Below are 18,299 nucleotides of genomic sequence, written 5' to 3' on the forward strand. Positions count from 1 at the left end.
TCCACTGTGCAGGCAGGCCAGAGGACCAAGCGCCCCGCCGCAGCCTGTCCTGTGCCCTCCCACCCAGTCTCAGGGGCCAAGAGCCCGCAGTTGAGGAAACCCCCTCCCTCACCATTCCTTCCTACTGGAAAGTGGCTGTTGCTCCATCTGCCTCCTGCCCCCACGTGTCTGCAGTGCCCAGGAACCCTCAACCCTCTCAATAAGGCGCAGGCCTTCTTCACAAACCAAAAGCGGGACCCACTGGCCCAGAGGCCCCCGTCAGTGCCAGGGCATCTCAACACTCCTGGAAGCAAGGCTAGGGTCCAGCCCCAGCTTCAGTCCAGCCCTGCCACATACCCGCTCTGCACAGCCTTTCCTTGTTCATTCGTTTGCTCCATCAGCAATTAGCAACGCTGTGTTAGGGGCTTGAGAAACCCGACTAATGAGAACCCCCGCTTGCCTCAGAGACTTTTCTGTCTGGTAGGACAGACTGACAAATCAGGACTATCAAACGAACCGTGTGAGCTGGCTACTTAAACTTTTTAATAAGCATTCAATTGTTTGTTAACTGCTACATCAATTATTATGTACTTCAAATAATCGTAGGATTGTGCTAAAGTGCTTCCCATGCATTATTTCATTTTAAAATCCTGACTATCCGAATGAGAACCTGCAGCACAGAGAGGTTAAGTAGCTTTCCCATAGTCACACAGCTAGGAGGTACGTCAGAGCCCCCACCAGAGCTGTCTGCAGACACAGCCTGTGTGTTTCTGACTGCCAGACTTCGGGGACACATCTGTTAGGGGAAAGTAAGAGGCAAACCTTCCAGGGGGCTGTGAGCATGGAAGGCTGATGTGACGCCTGAGCTATGGTGAGAATTCCCGCCCTGGCGTTTGCAGTGGCGATTCTCCCTAGGAAGGGTGGCCTGAGAAGGACAGTTTCACTGGGACTGGGGCGGTTCTGATCCCTGTGTTCCAGAGAACTTTCAGAAACGCTGCTCCTGAAACTTAAACACTGTTTCCTTTGAAGTCAAGGGGACGGACCAGCTTGGGGACAGTCCAGCTCCGGCCCCTTGAATCCTCCTGACTGGTCACCTTGTCCGCTCGTAATGGACCTGGTAGGTGCTGGGCATTACACACTTTCCCTCCTAAAGACCCACTTCTTTTCCATCTTTAATATCCAGCTGCTAGCCTTGACTGTAGGAGTCCAATTTTCTTTTTTTAAACCTGGAAGTTGCAGAGCTCTTTCCAAGGGGCTAAATGTGCCCCAGCACTGACCTTGGTTTGTTCCTGATGGAATGAAACAGAAGAGCCAGTGCAAGGGGAAGAGGACAGGAAGGGAAATCCACCCGCAAGCCCTGGTTCCTCAGCCTTCTAGTCCCCGTCTCCGTGCAGCAGGGAGCCCGGGCTGGCGCTATGTCCATGAGGACTCCACGCTCCTCAGTAACAGCCAGCGGGGCCGAGAGCAGACCTCCCCTGGGGCAGATGGTGGGCCCCTGCGTGGGAACCACCTCCTCGCTCACAGTAAGTGAGAGCCGGCATGGCATTCGGCCCTGGACTGGTAGGTGACGGTATGGGTCGGAGGCCAGGATCTGCTCCCTGAAATCTCAGATAGGTGGCTCCTTGTCCCTTCCTCTCCAGAACTGCCCTGTGCCTGTGTGCTATTTTGTTCAACAGCCTGGGCATTCACCACGAACAGGGCACTGATCTCTTACCCAAGCTCACATTTGGCTCCATCTGCTTTGAGTACCAGCAGGTGGAAAATGGAGGCCGATTTTCCTAAGCCAGGATTTTCCAGGCAGCCGATGCTGATCTCTGTGTAAGTGAAGGGCCGGCCTCCTTGTAGCTCCACCTGTTGATGGAGCTTCAGACATGGGCTCCCAGAACAGCTTTGACCTCTCCAAGCACAGCTCCCAAGGCTTGCTGCAAAAGGAAATGGACAACCCCCCATGATTACCATTTTGGAAATCGTGTCAATTCCATCTGTTGGGGAGATTGAGGCTCCTGATCCTCGCACCCGCTTCTTTTCCCAGATCTTCTCCCTTCAAGAATCCATGCCTTCACCTCCTCAGAAACCTGCTCCTGAGAGCCTCCTCTGGGCCGATTAACCCCTCTTGGCTCTGACACCTCCGTTACCACACAGCACAGACTCGGTACTTATGTGGCCCATCCAGATGCCAAAGTAAACATGTTCCTGGGGGGATCAGGAACTCATGGATGCTCTCGGTCAGGAGGGACACGGGAGGTCGCTTAGGCTAAATCCTCCCCATCTCTACTTATCTGTGTCACCTGCCGATTGACCATCCCACTTCCCCTTATATACATACCGTGATGGGGAACTCATTACCTCCCAAGAGAGCCCATCTTTGAAGTACCCCAAGTGACTGAAAACCCCAGGGAGGAGCGGAGAGCCAGCGTGGCCAGAACAGCAGCTTCTGAGACAGCCCTCCTGGCTGCACACGCCCGTGCTTTCCCGGGGTTCCCTGGGGCAGGCTGAATGAAAAGGCAGCGCTCGGAGAAAGGCAGACAGGAACTCACGACAATGGCCAAACACTTGAAGACTGTGTTTCATTCCACAAGGAAAGCTTCACCTCCGTGCCTCTTAGTGTGGGCTGGGCTCAGTGGCTTGTTCTAATGAAGGAAAAGTGGCCACAGTGGCAGTGCATGAGTCTGAGACGAGATCAGGACAGGCCTAAGGGACTCGGGTCACTGTCTCTGGGGACACCAGCAGCCCTGTGGTGAGGACACTCAAGCAGCCCCGTGGGGAAGAACTGAGGGAGAAGCCGAGGTCTCTTGCCAAGGAGCCCCGAGAGTGCGTCAGCTCGGAAGTGGACCTCCCAGCCACAGTCAAGCTTTCAGATGGTGGCAGCCAGGGCAGTGTCTGACGGAGGCCGACGGTCTGGCTAAGCCGCTCCCGCATTCCCCACCCACGGAACCTGCAGGACATCATGAATGTGGCTTTGAGCCACTAATATGGGGAAGTGACTTGTTAAGCAGCAATAGATAACTAATACACATTTGATAAAACAGATGTTCCTTTTCTGTATTTTCTTCTAGCTTCCAAGGATTCCTGAAGAATTTCAATACCGAGGGCACCTCCCTCTTATCTTTGAGCTTTGAATATGAGTGATAGATTGTGTGGCCATAGGTGGCAGTTTTGTTCTAGCGTGATTATCAACAGCACCCCTCCTTCACTATCACAAGTGTCCTGGTTACTAACAAACTGCACTGTTATCCTGTCTGTGGGTAAATACGTCTCCTACGTGGTGTTTTGGGGGCGGGGGGAGGCAGGCCCTCAGGCTTGGTTCTGTGTCTTGACTCGGTTCCTTCCGTGAGCAATGGGTGGCTGAGGGACTGAACTCCCAGTGGTGGACAGTACACGTGAGCCCGGTAGCAGCCATAGCCAGCAGAGCAGAGCTGCCCGGGAGCTGGAGCCTCCCAGGGTTCTCTGAGTATCTTCACTGTGCCGGGAACCACACACACCGATCAGACCAAACTGCCACTTGCGGAAGGTGTAAGACACTTCCTACCAGCTGCCAAAGAACCTGCAGGCACCTGCTGTTGGCTGTATCTCGAACACAGCAAAGAGAAAACGGGATTAAAGTCAGGCTTGTTCTTGGATCGGGAGCCCCACCAGGGGAAGCACAGATGCTCCCATGGTCCAGGCTGGCCACACCCTTGTCAGGTTTCTGCTCTGAAGAGATGCCAGGCTCCAGGCGCCAGGAGAGCTGGGATTGGTGGGTCTCTGGAGACAAGCCAGGGCCTCATATCTAGTCTCCAGCAGGCTGCCCCCAGGGAGAGGGGACAACCGTATTTGACATTTCCTCCAGGGCAGGCCCTTCCAAGAGGTACAGACATTTGTGAAACTCCTTCTTTACCTGATCTCTCTCGTGGCAAGTTAGGCCATTTGCCTGTTATTCTGTACTCTTGAAATTGGGAAATAACTGGACCCCGGCCCCTCTTCATGAATGTGAACGCCGTTCCCATTTCCTCTTTGCTGTTTTAGGCAAATCAGCCCCGGTTTCGTTAACTTGCCTCGTGGGTCCTCTTCTCACTCCCTGGATCATGTTTTGCTCTCCTTTGGCTCCACTCCAGTCCCTTGATTTCTCTTAGACTGTGGAGGCCCAGTGTGGCCGTGCAGCTCCGAGAAGGGTCTGCAGGAGGCCGTGGGAAGCAGCGGCTGGTTTGTTGCGTCTGTTTGTTGGTGGTGGGTCTCTGTGCGGTGGAGACTTGGAACTCCTCTTCAGAGGCTGGACTGGCTTCCCCTGTGGGGGTAAAGGAGCAGTTCCCAGTGGGTCTGCAGAGGCTGACTCCTCTGACATGGGTGTGTTGGGCCCCCAAGCCTCGCTACACAGCCTTGCTTGTGGCGTGCTCGGCCTTACTCCTTCACGGGAGTTATTCCAGCCCGCTTCCTGGGTCTCAGTGTTCTGTGCTGCTCTGATGAGCACTTTCACACAGAGCCCCTTTCTCCCGTTAACTCCTCGATGGACTTGGGCAGAAAAGCCAACTCAAGTTCCCAGGGCCTGGGGGTCCTTTGTTCTTCCTCCTGCACTGAGCTCTGGTCTAGGATCTGATGTAGCTTTAAATTTGTAGCAATTACCAAGCATCTGACACTTTTTCTCACCACCGCATCCTGACCAGCAGCATCCCAATGCCATAAGCCTCCAAATCCTCTCAGTGGGAACGTCCCCCACTGCCTCCCTGGCATAGACCCTGCCAGCATTCCTTTCCCTACTTTCAACAGTACTCATCACAGGCCCTCTTCCCATGACCCACCGGTCCTGTGACAGGGCATAGCTTTGAGCCTGCCTACAATAATCCTCACAGACAGCCTCCATCCTGCCTCGGATCTCTCTGCCCCAGGCCTCCAGGATCTCATCAGCTCCCACCGAATCCTGTTCATTACTCTTCTTTAAGGAACAAATGGAGGCTCTGAAAAGTGACCCGCCCATGAATGCATTACTTGATAGCAGGACAGCTGGGGTTGGAAGCTGGGTCTGTCTGGTTCCAAGGATCTCCGTTCCATTCCCCCCTGCTGATGCTGGCCCCAAACCCAAGTCACACCTGCCCCTTCCTTTCTCTCTCTCTCAACCAGGCCCTTCTGATTGGGTGTCACGTCCTGTCCATTCCACCTCAGAAATCCCTCCTGAGTCTGCACCCCTCAGCCCTGCCCCCCAATCCCAGGGCTGGGAATCCTGGGGCCTCCTCTTGGTGATAGTCACAGGCTCCTGAAGCTTGTTTTTCTGTCAGTCCAACTACTGCTACTGCAAGAGCACTTTTAAAATGAAAATCTGACAAAGCCTCACTGAATCCCTGTTGTCTCCACTGACATATTGAATGTCCTTCAGAGACATATGAGGTATGTGGGACCTGACCACAGCCAGCGTTCAAGCTGTGTCTCTCTCCCACCCCGATACACAGCCCCTCCTTTAGCCATCTGGGACAACTCGACATGCAAAAGTGTTGAACATTCCTGGTTTTCCACAGGCTTCTCCCGATGTCAGAATGCCCTCTACTTCTTTCCACCAGCTGATCCACCCTTCAGGGCCCAGAGTGGGGCCATTTCCTCTGTGTTGTCTTTTCTATGACTCCAGGCAAATTGGAGACTTCCTTCTTTTGCTTGCACACTTCTGTGTATCCACTGCTAGTGTCAGGCTCCACACTCTGCACTCTAATTATTGTTGTGTGAGCCTGTCTGCCTCGCTAGACAGGGAGTCCCTGGTGGCAAGGCCCCTTGACTTGCTCACGGTTATGTCTGCCGACCCATGCCTGGCCCAGAGCCTGGCAAAGAGAAGGGACAGCAATTTCTGGCTGAGCGTGTTCCCACTTGGGTCTCTAAGACTTCTCCTCTCTGTTCAGCTTTCCATTCCAGGCTCAAGAACAGTGATTCCGTGCGTGTGTGTTTGTGCTGAGGTGGAAGAGGATACGTAGACAATACTTCATTCCTCTCCCTGACCATTCTCCCAATAACCTCCATAATTGTTCCAACTAAGGCCTATCACCATTGCAAATGAAGTTAGAACTGGTTTCCACAGAGCTAGCAATCTGTACTAGGACATGTTTTATTTTCAATCTTTGACTTTTAACTAAGTCTGTTACATCTGATACTATTTTTAACTTGAATGGAATAAAATAAAACTCTTTTAAAACTCTGAACAATCTCTAACTGTGTTTTGTTCTGGGAATCAGACAATGGATGAGCATTGTGGTGACTGGGAGATATTACCAACAATGGGAAAAATAAGTAAGCATGAGTGAGAATCATCTGAAACCAGAAGTGTGGGCTGGTACTTACTCAGAAAGTCACATGGAAGGGACTGGGTCACAAAATCAAATTTGAAGGTTTTTTAAAAATTATCATCTCATGTACTAGAGAACCCCTTGCACCTGGTAGAGTGCCAAGTAATGTGACAAAATCTAATCATGGGAAATCAAAACCCTGTCCCCTCAGGAAAATGCTGTCTCTCTTGGGGGCAGGATGCAGACAGTCTTCTGTGCCGTGTGGACAAATGACCCACCGTGGTGAGCAAGCAATGAGGCAGCAAAGAGGAGACTGTTGAAGTCGGGTGGAAGCCGTGCCTGCAGCCCGAGCCGCTAAGGCACACTTCCAGCAGCCCAGGGAGCTGCAGCCTCGCTCTGGCTGGGCTGACGTGGAATTGGATTCCATGTCCCATGGCACTGCGTTGGAACACCAGCAGCAGTACCCAAAAGTGTGGTTTTGCTGTTCAAAACCAGCCACTGCTTCACCTGCCCGTGGAAGGAAGAACGTGCCCTGCGTCTTCATCCCTGAGCAGCATGTTGTCCCCAACCCCATGTTGAGCTTCCTAATGACCATCAGGCTTACATCTGCCAGTGTGGGCCCAATGGTGACCAGCAACACGATCTCCATCCTAGAGGTGACCATCCTGGGGAGAGAAGATGCATGCAGTCAGCGCTGAGACAATAGAGCATCTGTGTCACCCCCCAAATTGGTCCCTTAGTCCTTAAGAGAACAGACGCCAGCAGTCTCAGCACAAATTCTTTTACAGCTGAACCCCGCTTCCTTCTGGTGCTTATACTTATGGCAATTGACCTATTTCACGCTTCTTTCACCGACTTACGTTTGAGTTCTATTTTGGGAAGTGACACAAAAATCTCTTGTATCCTTGCAAAAGAGGAAGAGGAAGAAACACACACAGGCACACACATACACGCTCCCCAGAATTCTAGGCTGTAGTAATAGTCTACAAAGGAGCATTTGTTTTCTGTCACCAAAAAACCTTGTCAGAAAGCACTTAAAAAGTGTCAACAGTCCTTTCAGAAATAAAACATATATATGTTAACTTATTAGATGCTTATCTGGTAAGATGTCTGCGGAGTAATGTCAATACCTGTTGGTGGAAAGTCCCATCTCAGAAACAGGGCCAGACAGTGATGGATGAGTCCCTGCAGGTTCAGATGCCAAGGGCCCTCAGAAAGCCCCCCACTGTGGTGGTGTTGGTGCCCTCCACGGATGCCCACTCCCAGGGCACCCTGTGCACAGCAGAGGGGAGCCCTGCCTGGGGCCGTTGTGCTACCCTCTCACCTTCTGGCACTGTGTCAGACCATGCTTCGTGGCTAGCCACAGGGTTTCCTCTACGTAGTGTCACTTTAATCAGAGGTTGGATATCAGAGTACTGACCTGACAATGAGCCACTGGAATAAAAACTACATACCTGAGTATACAAGACAATTACATTCCGGGTGGCAGATGACCAGACACCCAGTTCCCAAGTGCTATCTTAGGCCTGACAGCACTGACACTATGACAATGGCAGTGCCCATTTGTTGAGTATATATTACAGTCCAAACACCTCACATATATTGTTTATAAACTTCCCTATTCCCTGTGAGGGATATTTTAGCTTACCATTTTAAAAACGAAAAACTACGCCTCAGTGATATTAAATAAATTACTCAAGACACCCCAACTACTAAGTAGCAAACCCAAACTAGGACTCGCACCCAGGTCTGCCTAATTCCAGAGACTGCATTTTCTTCCCCTAAACCAAATTGCCTCTTATAAAAGCAGATTCCTCCCAGATTTGGACTCAAATCCTGTGATCATCCCACTGCCAGTAAAGCATTTGGTTTCTTTCCCTTATCGCCTATAAGATGAGAGCACTCTTTAACCTTGGTAGATTTTTAAGGCAATTAAAAATGGAAAGACATTAAAAATGATATGGCATCCTGGATCAGATCCTGGAAACAGGGCATTAGTGGAAAAACTAGTGAACTCCGAATGGAGTCTGGCATTTAGTTAATAGTAATTTACCGATGTTAGTGTCCTGGCTTGGACACATGGACCGTGTGATTTTAGACGTTGACAATAGGGGAAACTGGGCGAAGGGTATGCGAGAACTCTCTGTGCTATCTCTGTCACTTTTCTGTAAATCTGAAGTGATTCCAAAATTTAAAAGTTTACCTTTTTAAAAAAGGGACACCTAAATAAATAAAAGGACAAAAATGGAAATGTGGTAATCCTCCTGTGGTTCCTGAGTCTCAAGATTTGCACAAGTAGATTTATCATAAGCTGAAGAGACAGGAGGACTAACAATTTCTACTTGTACATCAATGCATTGGGATTAATATACTTATTTAACAAATTTACTTAAAAACACTACCAAATGCATTGTTGTTTTTTGTCCTTGTTTATTTTATTAATCGACGAATGCCGAGTGGAACTACTATCCAATGTAAACATTTGTTTTCTAAATGAAAAGATAAGCCATAAATATTTTTAAATGATTCCATATAAGGGGAAGAAGGGATCGTGACAAGGAGGAAGGAAGAGGCTAGACTCCACTGAATATACTTTGTAGGTGTGATTTTGAAACCATGAATGTAGTCTTATACAAGTATAAAATGAAGTGAAATATTCAGGAAAGAAATCCCTAGAAGTCAAGAGCAAATTGAAATAAATAAACCTAGCCATCTACTGATTTGTGGCATGACCACAAAGACAGAAACTATTCCATGTGACTTTAAAATACTCATTTGACTGTACATCCTTAGTAAGACATACCCGAAGAACAGGAAGAACATACAAAAGAAAGAACAACTTAAAGGGTATTCACAATCGTGTTATTGACTCTATGGTTAGGGTTGTTCTTCTGAGACTTAAGATTGATGGGATCAAGTGAAATAGCTCCTGAATTTTAACCAGAAGCAGTCTGATCAACTCATTATACGTTGTATTTTAAAAAACGCTTTCCAGCTTTATGCACTAAAATGTCTGGAAACAATGACACACCCATCACTAGTGAAAGCTTCTAGTGTCTAGATTGTGGACTCCAAGCACCATTTCTCATTAACTGCAACCAGGGCTCCTGGGAGAAATGGCTGCTTCCAGGTCTGGGACAAGCAATGTAGCAGGTGAGCATGAAAATCTTGTCGTATCCAAAGATAGGAAGCCATCAAAGATAACTCGAGTCTTGTCAAAAGGACCCAGGAGTTGACCTGACTAGGCTCCCATTAGTCAAAGATGGAGCAATTTGAGCATCAAAAGTAATAACAGTGACTTGAAAGACACCAAAATATTTGTACAGTCATGCATCACTTAACGACGGGATACGTTCTGAGAAATCCATCCTTAGCCAGTGTTGCCCTTGTGTGAACATCACTGAGTGTACTTACACTAACTTAGATGGGATAGCCTCCTTCACACCTAGGCTCTATGGTACTAATCTTTCAGGACCACCAACATATACATGGTCTGTCGTTGACCTAAACGTCATTATACCGGGCGTGACTGCATTCACGAATTCACTAGGATAGATTAAAAAAAAGGCAAACAGAAAACATCCCTTTGGTGGCTCAGGATGCCAGAGAACCAACACAATCTTTGGAAAATGGGTTAATGAAAAGAGAGATTCAAGCATTTATCCTGACTTCTGTAAGAACCCTACCTTAGGGTATTCAAACAGTTGACGAGAGAAAGTCCCTTATAGAAATGGGCCAGGTAATGAATGAAAAAGGATCCATGGAGTGAGGGCATAACCATTTTGCACCCCCTAATGAAACAACAGATCTAGGAATGGTCATTGGTGGCTACAAAGATCTCAAAGAGAGATGGCCAGACATGGTGCCTCCTGATGAAAGTCTACAAATTTGATGTCTGAATCTAGCTGAGTCAATTTTAACAAAATGCCTGAGGAGCAGAAAAACAGATTCAAAGTCTCCGTGGGGACACAGCTAGCTAACTCTGGACTGTAGGAAACTAGAGCAGTGCCACCCAACGTGCCTTCACAGACCAGCATCAGCGTGATTCGGGAGCTTGTTAGAAATGCACATTCTCAGGCCTTAGGTTATTGTTAATTTTTTAAGGTATGGCGGTGCTTTGGTGGTTCTATTTTACAAAGTCCTTTCTTTTAGTAATGTGTATTTAAATATTTGTGCATGAAATGATATCCTATTTGAGATTTGTCTCTACTAATTTTGGGGTGGGAAGTGGGAAAAGAGGTGGGGTTATAACAGAAACAAGATGAGCCATGACTTCATAATGATGGAGGCCGGGTGCTGGCTACATGGCAATTCTTTCTACTCCTCTGTTTTTAATACTCAGCCTTTCCATAATAAGATGGATTTTAAAAGAGTCTAATTCAGGCAAACAATGTAGCAAATATAACAAAATGTTAATTATTAAATGGGTTGATGGATGTATTAGGGTAGCTATTACCCTTTTCTCTCTACTTCTCCATGTGCTTGAAAAGGTTTCTACTTAAAACTAAAAAGACTTTCACTGGGAAAAACTGAAGTAGGTGCTCACGCTTCAAAACATGGGAGTCACTGTAGAAAACACTGACGTCTTTGCTGTAACAATTATTGATGAAAGTGTATGTGCAGACACCATATTACACAAATTCAGATGTGATTACCTTGTTGTTAACACCAGTGTTAATCAGCAGGAAATGAGGTCCAGGGAGCTGTCGCCCAGAGTCACAGGCTGTGCCTGCGGTCAGTCCCAAGCCGATCTCTACCTATCCTGTGATCTTCCTGGTACTGGAACATGTACATTTCAGAATCACATCATTTTTCCGGTTTATTGTTGATCATTCCTATGACTTGGGGATGCTTTCTGTGTTCTAGGATATCAAGTGATAACATTCTGTGCTGTGTGTTTGTTACTTGATTTTTGACTTTAAAATGTGTCATTGGGTTATAACATACATTCAGAGAATTGCGTGAATATGAAGTATGCAGCTGCACGAGTGTCACCTATGTCTTGTGGACAGGTTTCTGGAACCCCTCTCCCTGGCCCGATGGGTGAATCTAGCCCACAAACTGCATAGGCGTTAAGTCAGTCCGATAACACCCACGCTGTGCTGCGCAGGAGCCGTGCAGGCCGTCTTCAGCCTGTGTCACACGACCTTGCGTCCCCACGTCTCATGACTGAAGACGCCAGTTGCACCTCTGCAGAGCAGGAAGAGGTGAAGGGCAGCTCGCTCTCACCCTCCCCCGCTGCATTGCTTAGAGATTGTGGGAATAGTTAACGACCCTGGTCCTCGTCTCCCTCCACACGTAGATAACGTCAGCGTCTCTGAACTTGTTTGATGTGTGACTGAAGATGCTTGTTTATGTCACCCAGATGCACTGTATCCTTTGTGACATAGATGAAATCTAGTGGCAAGTTTTTTCCCTCTTCTCCTCTTCCCTGCACGTACACTGTTGGTAAAAGAGACAGAAGCTGCCCTTCACCTCACACCCTCGGAGCAGTCCCATCAGAGCACCCTGTGGAACTGGTTCTCGGGGTCCCACTCCTCACCCCGAGTATTGAATGAACTCCATCACTAATATCACCTGCAGCTTTCTCTCAGTTGACACTATGCAACCTGTGTACCACCTCCCGGGGCAGGATGTAGAATATTTCCCATGCCTCCACCCCTTGTGCCCCTCCCTTGTCACAACCCTCCTCCTGGGAAATGGCTATGCTGAGGTCTACCACCAGAGATAGAAGTAGGATCCTAGTGGGTGGTCTTTTCTGTCCTGCTCTTTCACTCATCATGATGTCTGGGAGAGTCACACTGTTGCTGCAGGTGGCAGGAGCTTATTGCTTTTTGTTGCTGTGTAGTATTCCATCATGTGAATATACTCAAGTTACTTATCTATCCTATTTGATGGAAAGTTGAGTTGTTTCCAGTTCTCCACTATTGTGAGTAGACTGGCGATGAACATTCCCATAAGAGTCATCTGGCAGATGTGTGCAGCCACGTGTCATGGAATAAACCCTGGGTGGAATTGCTCAGTCAGAGGAAACCAACCATATGTTTACCTTTGGGAGGTCATGGGCAAAGCACTTCCAACAAGGTCCTCACAACTATGACTCCCGCCAGCAGCAAATGAGAGTCCCTGCTGCTTCATCTTCCCAGTGACACAGTTGTCACTGTCCTTGCCATTCTGCTATCAGCATTTAGGAACCTCCTCCAAACTGTCCAGTGTTCCTCTGCAGAGTCAGTGTGCCCTCCTGTGGCTCACACAGCATCTTCTCCATCTCTGCCACAGCTCTTGCCATCTCTGGTGGAGCTTTGCTTCCTCTGTGTCTCCCCTCATTAGAATCTAACTCCCCAGGGGCAAGGGCGGTGCTTTCTTCTTCTTCTTGATATTCCAGGAGCTTACACAGGGCCAGGGACACAGTCCTGGCTCAATCAGAGTTTGATTCAATGAGTAAATGAATGAGTGGATGAATGAATGAATCAGTCAATTAATCAATATTCTGAAGAAATTAAAACCTACTTACCTGGCGGGACATGGTGCACATTTTATATAAACAACTAAGCTCTTTGGGCCACGCGAACCTCTCTCCAGAGCTGTACACACAGGGAGAATTTTTGGCCTGAAATTCAGAGAGCGCTCAGGGATGGGGAGAAGCTTTCATCTCCAAGGCCTCATTTGCACTGGGCCTGCAGCACAGAGGAGCAGGACTCGGTGCCAGGATGGGGCTGCCCAGGCTGTGCTGAGCTTGGATAGTGTGGATCCGCTTTGCAAAGCCCACCTCTTCCCCTCGAGCGACCGGATCCCCAGGATCCCAGGAAACAGCATGTGCACGCCCTTCCGTTTCTCAGTCGCTGCCGAGACCAGCAGGCTCCTCCGTGTGCCGGCTTGGTGGGCTACAAAGGCTACGCCCACCCTGGCCCCACCTCTGAGTTCAGGGATTCCCAGCCGTGACCTCGGGGTCTAGACGCACGTGCCCAGAGGAGAATGATCATGGAGATGCAGTTTTGGTCTCCTCTAATAGACAGGTCTGCCTGTCTATTATGTATAATTTATTATATTTTTATATATATAATATATAAATTATATAAATATAATTTACAAATTATATTTATATAATTTATATAATATATATAATTTATAATATATAGTAAAATATAATAATTTATATATAATATAAAGGCTGCCATTTGTATAATGGGAGATTGAGAGTGCCCTGCTGTGTTACAATAACCTGAGAGCCTGTGGAGACAATTCTAACCACCAACAATTCAAAGGCAAAGCCCATCGTTCAGGAAAACATTTGGTTTTCATTGAACTTCTGCATTGTGATTACCCCAGTGGACTGATATCTGCGACTTTTGTTATGAGCTGTTTAGGAGCATTTTGACATGTAGGGGGTGCTGCCGAATGGAAAACAAATGTTCAAAGAGATGAGCACTGAGAAAAGCAGAGTTCTGAGAGAGAGACCGTGGGCACTGGCATGAACGTCATTCTAGTCTCACCAGGGTTTCTTCAAGTCACACCAGCCTGGAGGTGAGAAGAGGCAGAATTCTTACTGCATTTATCTAAGGGTTTACTGCATTGTCTCTACTGGCTCCTGAGGGCACAAGACTCAGCCCTTTACTTCCAGGTGGCCCCTAGGACTGTCACATGTACAACTTGAGCCAACATCCTTGGCCTCCGTTGTGCCCCACTTCCCCTGGCCCTGCCCTCAGCCCCATCTCCCTGAAGCAGTGATCAAGGAAACGGCAGAAGTGCCCGATGCCCAGGGCTGAGCTCTGGCAGCATGCCCTGGGACAGGTGACCACAACCAGCCTGCCTGCTTTCCCAATGTCCCCTGGGAGTTTTAGTGAAGACAGCAGCTGTCAATTCAGCCTGAAATGTCTATCACAGTGGCATACTCTCATGCTTACTTCCCCTGTTCCCCCAAGGAAAGACGGTCCTGTGTGGCTGTCCTCATTTCTCCAGGCTGCTGGACCATTTCTGCCAGGCAAATTCCCAGCTTTGTGTTACAGGAGGAGAGGATGGGATGGGGACGGCAGGAGAGAGGCCAGCGAGAGAGGCGAAGCTTCCTCCCGAAGTCCATTGACGCGATTTGTGTCCCAAAAAGAAGGTCTGGACTTCCTGTGGGTCTGCTTGTGGCTTTTGAACCATGCTTCTTGAACGTCACCCCAGCTGTGGCCTGAGTAGGCCCCATTCCAGTCCCCTCTTCTCCTAGGACTCAGACGTGAACAAATGTAAACGCGAGGCAGCCTCAGTCCTCAGAACAGCCCGTCCTCTTGGGTGACCCAGGCCCCCCGAGCAGACCTGCAGCCTGAAGGGCTGTCTCTTCTCCAGGATGAGTTCCATGCAGGAGGCTGCCCGCCTGTCTGCCCACCCAGGTCACTGCCCCCAGGGAGCAAGGCTGGGGGTTAAGCTGGTACGGGAGTAAATGGCCAAGAAGGGCTTCCTCCAGCAGCTCTTCCCATCCCCTCAGGCTGGGTCCTGCAGCAAGGGGCAGCGGACACACCCCAGGAAGGCCGGAGTCACTGTCCCCAGTGACAAATGTAAGCAATCAAAGCTCACCCCCTAGTCAATTATTCAGATAAATCTGAACAACATCAGATGGCCCATAAAGCTCTGTTTGTTTCATTTTACCCCAATTAGACTAGATTTATGGCACTTGGATTCATAGGTGCACACATCCATCAGTGTCGGGGAACATCTACATGTGGCTGACCAGGAGTGAAATTGTGGTGTTTGAAAGATGTTTCCAAGTCAGTGATGTCCTACTTTCCAGAAATAGTTAATGACAGGAAACAGTGCTAATTAGTGGTAATGAGGGCAAAACGCAAGACTTCAATTACATAACATCCTATAAATTCTGCATGCGTTTCTATCATCTTCCTGTTTCTCACTCTGTCTCTCACTCTCTAGCTACATAACTAATAAATGTAAAAATGATAGAAAACACACCAAAATATTCTCACTGGTTATTTTGGGTTGCTGGAATTGTTGGTGACTTTTCTTTGCTTATTAAAATTTTTTGCAGTTTCAAATTTTTCTTCACTTTTATATAGTTAGCCTTTGTTGTGTAACAAACTACTCTAAAACTTAGTTACTCAAAACAAAAAACAAGAAATATTATTTCTGACAAGTCTGTGGGTCCATGGGGCTGGTCCCTGGATCCAGGCCTGCTTGTTGGGTCTCTGCGGTCAGCTGAAATGGAGCTTTAAGTTTAATATATTTCATTTTCAATGATTTAAGCAGTATTTTTAATCACTTTAATGGTATTTTAAAAATCACTATTGTGTTCGGATCCCCTCTAAAACTGATTCAGGATATATTCTTATCACATTCTCACAAAACATTTGGTAGTGGCCTAGATTTATTACTATTTTGTAACAATTCTAGTCACATTGGAATCCTGCAAAAGATGTTTCAATAAGCTAATATTTAGAAATATTTAAGACTGTCCCTCTGTTAGGAGAAAATGTCGTCAATCACGGCAATATTCTCATTTGAAAACAAGATAAGCAGAGAAATGCATTTTACAAATAGTATAGATAATTTGTCTTTCTTGAAAGCCAGGAATGTAAAATTATAATAATTTCTGATTTTGATATATATAAAACATTGAAAATTAAAATAATGTTTATTAATACATCTCATCTTTATCTTTCAATATATTTTCAGCTACTTCCATGTCATAGGAAATTTAGCATTAACAATTCTTGCAGCGGATGTAGGATTGAACATTTTTCCCTTTCGCCCAGGAATTCTGTAGTCTCCAGGCGTGTCCTGTGTCCCCAGCTCCCTCCCGGGAAGGCCCAACATCTTGCACATCCTTTCACGAGGGCACCTGTGTGTCTGAATCTGTGCACGATTCCTCCCACAAACCTCACAAGCCTGTGACACAGCACAGCGGGCTGTGATTGCCCCATGAGCCCCATAAAGGGCGATCCTGTGCACAATAGGCCTCAGGAACACACGCCCTGAGGGAGTAGAGAACAAGCCCCAGGAACAGTCCAGACCATGCAGCTCTGTGCGCATGACCGAAGGAGAGTGTCAGAGGAGGCACACAGGCCCCTGCTGGGCCGGAAGCGGGCAGGGAGCATCCTCTTCCCGAGGGAGCGGCACGTCGATCCTGGGGACAGGAAGCTCTTGTCTCACTGCGGCCAGGAACCAGCATCCATGGGCAGCACACCCAGCACCACACCCTGGTCTCTGGGGCCCCGGTCAGAACAAGGCGGTGGTGTGAGCCCTGTGCCCCCGGCCGGGGAGCAAGCTGGCTACCGCTAAGCAGGGACTCCTAAGCTGAGGCACAGCAGCTCAGTGGTCACACTGTTCAGTCCCTTAATTTCTGAAGTTCAAATGGAATGGGCACCGTATCACAGGCCTTGATGAGAGTGGATTATGATAACAAGAAGTACAGGTCAAAGTGCAACACGTGGTGCGTATTCTCTGTGCTGCTAATGAATGAGGAGAATTTAAAAGAAAAGAAAATACCCTTCACAAAAGGGTACAAAATCAAAATAAATAAAATCCTTACATAAACATCTAAACAAGTAAAGACAAATCTGTATCCAGAAAACTACCAAATGCTGTGAAAAGCTAGCAAAGAAAACCTACCTAATAGGAGACGTATTTCACTTCCACGATCAGTAGACTCAGTATAATGAAGATGTCAGCTCTTCCCGACTGGACCTACAGAGTCAACACAACCCCAGTCAATGTCCCAGTCAGACACTTTGTAGATATCTACAAACCGTTTCTGCACCTGGAATATCCTGCACAACACTGAAGAGCAAAGTTGAGTAAGCCGCACTTCCCCATTCCAGGATTTAGAAAGGTACAGGGAGTGTGATGCTGGGGTAAGAATGTGCCAGGAGATAAATAGAAAAGAACACAGAGTCCATAGATAGACTCACAAACATGGGCAACTGATCTTTGTCAAAAGATCAGAGGCAATTTGATGGAGAAAAGTTAGTCTTTTAAACAAATGGTGATGGCACAATCGGGTGACCATATGGAAAAAACTTAACAAAGATGCCAACTTTTCACATGACACAAATATTCACAAAAATTGTTCATGGATGTAAACACAAACTGCGAAACTATCAAAATTCTAGAACTAGCAAAGGAGAAGATATGACCTGAGATTTCATAATGACCTTTTATCTTCAACATTGAAAGAACGAGTCTTCAATGAAAAATCCAGTTAAGGTGGACTTTGTTAGAATTAAAATTTTCTACTCTGTGACAATCACTGTTAAGAGAAGAAAAAGACCAACCCTAGACTGTGCGAAATCTTTGGAAGAAGCCTATCTAAGAAAGGGCTGGTATTAAAATGTACAAAGCATCATAAATTTAACAATAAGAAAACAAACATTCCAATGAAAAATGGTTAAAGATCTGAACAGACACCTCGCTAATGAAGGTGTAAGCATACAATAAGCATGCAAGAAGATGCTCAAAATCACTTATCATTAGAGAGAAGCAAGTTGAAACAAAGTGAGACGCCTCAACACACAAATAAACGAGATCAATTCATGGCTGGGGGGTAGGACAGCACAGACTCTCTGTCGTCACTGCTGCCCATGCCGAGTGGTGCGGCCACTGTGGAAGACACTTGGGCACTTTCTTACAGAGCTAAACATCATCTTAACACGTGATCCCTCAACCATCTTCCTAGGTATTTACACAATGTTTTCAAATAGAACGTCAACAAAAAAGCCAGCACACATATATAGACTGCACCTCATTTATACAGGCAGGGAACTTGAATGAACAAAGATAACCTTCCATAAATGAAAGGACACCCAAATGAGGTACATCCATGCAATGTAATGCTATCAGGTGCCAACACTGAAAGAGCTATCAAGATGAAAACACATGGAGGAATCTCAAATTCACCTTTCTAACAGAAAGAAGCATCTGTGAAGGCCAGGTAGAGTACGCTCTCATTGATATGGCATTCTGCAAACACAAAGCTATCAATTTGATCCACAGATCAGCTTCCCAGAGCTGTGCAGGGCTGGGGTCGGGGGAGAGGAATGAAGAGGTCAGGAAATCCGTGGGATGCTTTAATGGCGGATACTTGCCTCTCTG

The 18,299-nt window shown here is 47.4% G+C and overlaps 1 protein-coding gene and 1 long non-coding RNA gene across 4 annotated transcripts in view; one reads left to right on the plus strand and one right to left on the minus strand.

Annotated features, from left to right (window-relative positions):
- Nucleotides 1-500: 500 nt before the first annotated feature.
- The window catches only part of LOC111771770 (ral guanine nucleotide dissociation stimulator-like), a 99,677-nt gene continuing 81,878 nt past the window's right edge, over nt 501-18,299 (minus strand). For 2 of the 3 annotated variants that reach the window (XM_070259081.1, XM_070259080.1), the window contains one exon: nt 6,025-6,883. In XM_070259081.1, the coding sequence (XP_070115182.1) occupies nt 6,400-6,883 (484 nt within the window). In that variant the 3' untranslated portion in view covers nt 6,025-6,399. Of the gene's footprint in view, nt 1,902-6,024; nt 6,884-18,299 lie in introns of those variants that run through there. The other variant, XM_070259079.1, reaches the window with a different exon arrangement.
- LOC138922380 (uncharacterized) lies at nt 979-3,005 on the plus strand. The gene is made up of 2 exons (XR_011435467.1): nt 979-1,096; nt 2,012-3,005. It is a non-coding gene; the product is annotated as an uncharacterized lncRNA (long non-coding RNA).

This window comes from Equus caballus, unplaced genomic scaffold (assembly GCF_041296265.1).
Source record: "Equus caballus isolate H_3958 breed thoroughbred unplaced genomic scaffold, TB-T2T haplotype2-0000778, whole genome shotgun sequence".
NCBI lineage: Eukaryota > Metazoa > Chordata > Mammalia > Perissodactyla > Equidae > Equus > Equus caballus.